Source organism: Eriocheir sinensis, chromosome 33, assembly GCF_024679095.1.
Source record: "Eriocheir sinensis breed Jianghai 21 chromosome 33, ASM2467909v1, whole genome shotgun sequence".
NCBI lineage: Eukaryota > Metazoa > Arthropoda > Malacostraca > Decapoda > Varunidae > Eriocheir > Eriocheir sinensis.
In genome coordinates, this window is record NC_066541.1 from 10,406,136 (window position 1) to 10,408,635 (window position 2,500).

A 2,500-nucleotide genomic window follows, 5' to 3' on the forward strand; every position below is an offset into this window, starting at 1 on the left:
CCTAAATTAAACACGGATTTGTGGAAAGGTTGGGAGAGAGAGAGAGAGAGAGAGAGAGAGAGAGAGAGACCCACCTTTCCCCAAATCCGTGTTTAATTAAGGGAAAGAAAAATAAACGAAGAGAAAAAAAAATCCAATCAGTCTTCCTCCTCCTGACCACACGTGAAACCAATCCACTCCTCCTCCACCTCCTCCTCCTCCTCCTCCTCCTCCTCCTCCTCCTCCTCCTCCTCCTGCTCCTCCGCCTCCAGCTCTTTTTTTTTTTTCCTTTCTGCTCTCAATCGTTTTTTTCTTCCTTCTCCTTTCTTCTTCCTCCTCCTCTTCCTCCTCCTCGTTCAATACTCCTTCCTCTCAATTCTCTATTCTTTTCTTCGCTTCCTCTCACTTTTTTTATCTTCCTTTTCCTCCTCATCCTCCTTCTCCTTTTCCTTGTTTTCTCCTCCTCCTGTTCTCCTCTTCCTCCTCCTTCTTTTACTCTTCTTCCCATTCTTTCCTTTTCTTCTTTGTCCTCTCCTTCTTATGATATTCTTTTTGCTTTTCTTTTCATTAGTATTCTTTTTTTCTTGTTCTTGTTCTTGTTCATCTTGTTTTTCTTCTTGTTCTTCTTCTTCCCTATTTTCCTCCTCCTCCTCTTCCCTCACACCCTAGTCAACACACACGACCTTAAATACAGAGTCGATCGAGGTCACACAAAGAACCTAACCAAACTGAGGTGACCCGTTATGACCTCTGGCGGCAGCTCGGTGTCTTACTAACGTTTGTGTGTGTGTGTGTCCTCTTCCTCCTCCTCCTCCTCCTCCTCCGGGTCACGTGTTCGGCCCGGGCAAAGTGTAAACTCCCTGCGCATGGCGATTCGTGTTTGCATACCGGGATTTTCACAGTTTCCATTCGATTCTTCCTTTAATGAGTTTACTTCTGGGGCGAGTTTCGTGTTTCGGCCCGCATTCTCTCGCTACTTTCTTTTTTCACTTTTTTTTTCTTCTGGTGATTTTTTTTTCTTTTACTGTTGAAAGTACGACGGGTTTGTTTTGGGGTATTGGAAGGCTTCTATTGTTTGACTTGTTTTTAAGCTTGATTTCTTTTTCTTATTCGTGTTTCAGTTTTTTTTTCCATCAAAGTTCATATTTTTTTCCACCTTTCCTTTTCTATGTAAGGGAATGTTATTTTTTTTTTTTTCGTTTTTCTTTTAGTCAGTAGAACGTTTTTTTTTTATCTCTCCCATTAACATCCTCTTCCCCGTTTTCCTCTCCTTAATTACTCTTCTTTCCCTCAGATCCGTATAAGTATTTTCGTATGTTTATGTTAATCAAATGTTACCGTTGTCTTTCTTTTACTTCCGGCGTAAGGGAAGGCTCTTTTCTAACTGTTTCACCCACTTTTTTTAATTTTCCTGTCTCATTTTTTTTCTGTCAGAGCAATCATTTTTCAGGTTAATCAAATGTTAGCGTTTCCTTTCTTTTACTTTTGGCGTAAGGGAAGGCTCTTTTTCAACTGTTTCAACCTCATTTTTTTTTTTTTTTAATTTTCCTGTCTCATTTTTTTCCGTCAGAGCAATCATTTTTTCCACCTCTTCCTTTTTTGCCAGTAATGGAAGCAACTCAAGGGGAAAACGGCCGCTAAGACTTTTTTTTTTTTTGTGTCCCATTAACACCCTCATTCCCCCGTTCTCTTGTTCTTAATTACCTTTTTACCTCCTCCCAGTTTTTTTTCTTTTAACTTTCCTTTAATTTATGTTACCCCCAATAGCATCCTTATTACCTGTTCTCCTTTCCAAGATTACGTTTTCAATCCATCCAGATCCGCAATAGTTTTTATTTCGTTTTTTCTGTTATTTTTTTTTTTTATCTTCCATTAATATCATCTTATGTTACCCCGTTCTCCTGTTCATGATCACCTTTTTGATTTATTCTTTTCTTTTTCGCGTTTCAGGTTTTTTTTTTCATCAAAGTTCATATTTTTTGCCATCTTTCCTCTTTTATGTTAGGGAATGTTTCTTTTTTTCGTTTTTTTTCAATCAGTAGAACGTTGCTTTTCTCCAGTAACACCTTTCCCCATAGAAGTTTTTTTCATATTAATTTTCTGCACTCATAATGTTTTTTCTCTCATTAACAACCTCTTTCCACGTTCTTCTGTCCTCAACTATCTTTTCTTCCTTCCTCCCATTTTCGTACAAGTTTTTTCTTCATATTTTTCCTATTGATAAAATATTTCTTCCTCCCATTCATTAGCATCCTATCATCCCCTTATCCTCTCCTTAATAATTAATCACCTCTTTTTCTCCCCGCAGACTCGTACAACAATAAAATAAGATGATAAAATGTTCTCTTCTCCCATTAGCATCCTCTGTACTCGATTCTCCTGTTCTTAATCACCTTTTTCCTCCCCGCAGACTCGTACAACAAGTTTGCCCACAAGGCGTGTCGGGTGGACGGGCGCTCCGGCGTTTGCATGTTCGTCTGGGAGTGCATCAAGTCGGACGGACAGCACGCCGGGATGTGCA

At 39.2% G+C, this 2,500-nt stretch overlaps 1 protein-coding gene across 2 annotated transcripts in view; it reads left to right on the forward strand.

Moving 5' to 3' along the window:
• The window catches only part of LOC127006714 (serine proteinase stubble-like), an 80,688-nt gene that overhangs the window by 57,519 nt on the left and 20,669 nt on the right, over positions 1 to 2,500 (forward strand). For both annotated transcript variants that reach the window (XM_050876942.1, XM_050876941.1), the window contains exon 3: positions 2,390 to 2,500. This exon is cut by the window's right edge and continues 523 nt beyond it. In XM_050876942.1, the coding sequence (XP_050732899.1) occupies positions 2,390 to 2,500 (111 nt within the window). The remainder of the gene's footprint in view (positions 1 to 2,389) is intronic.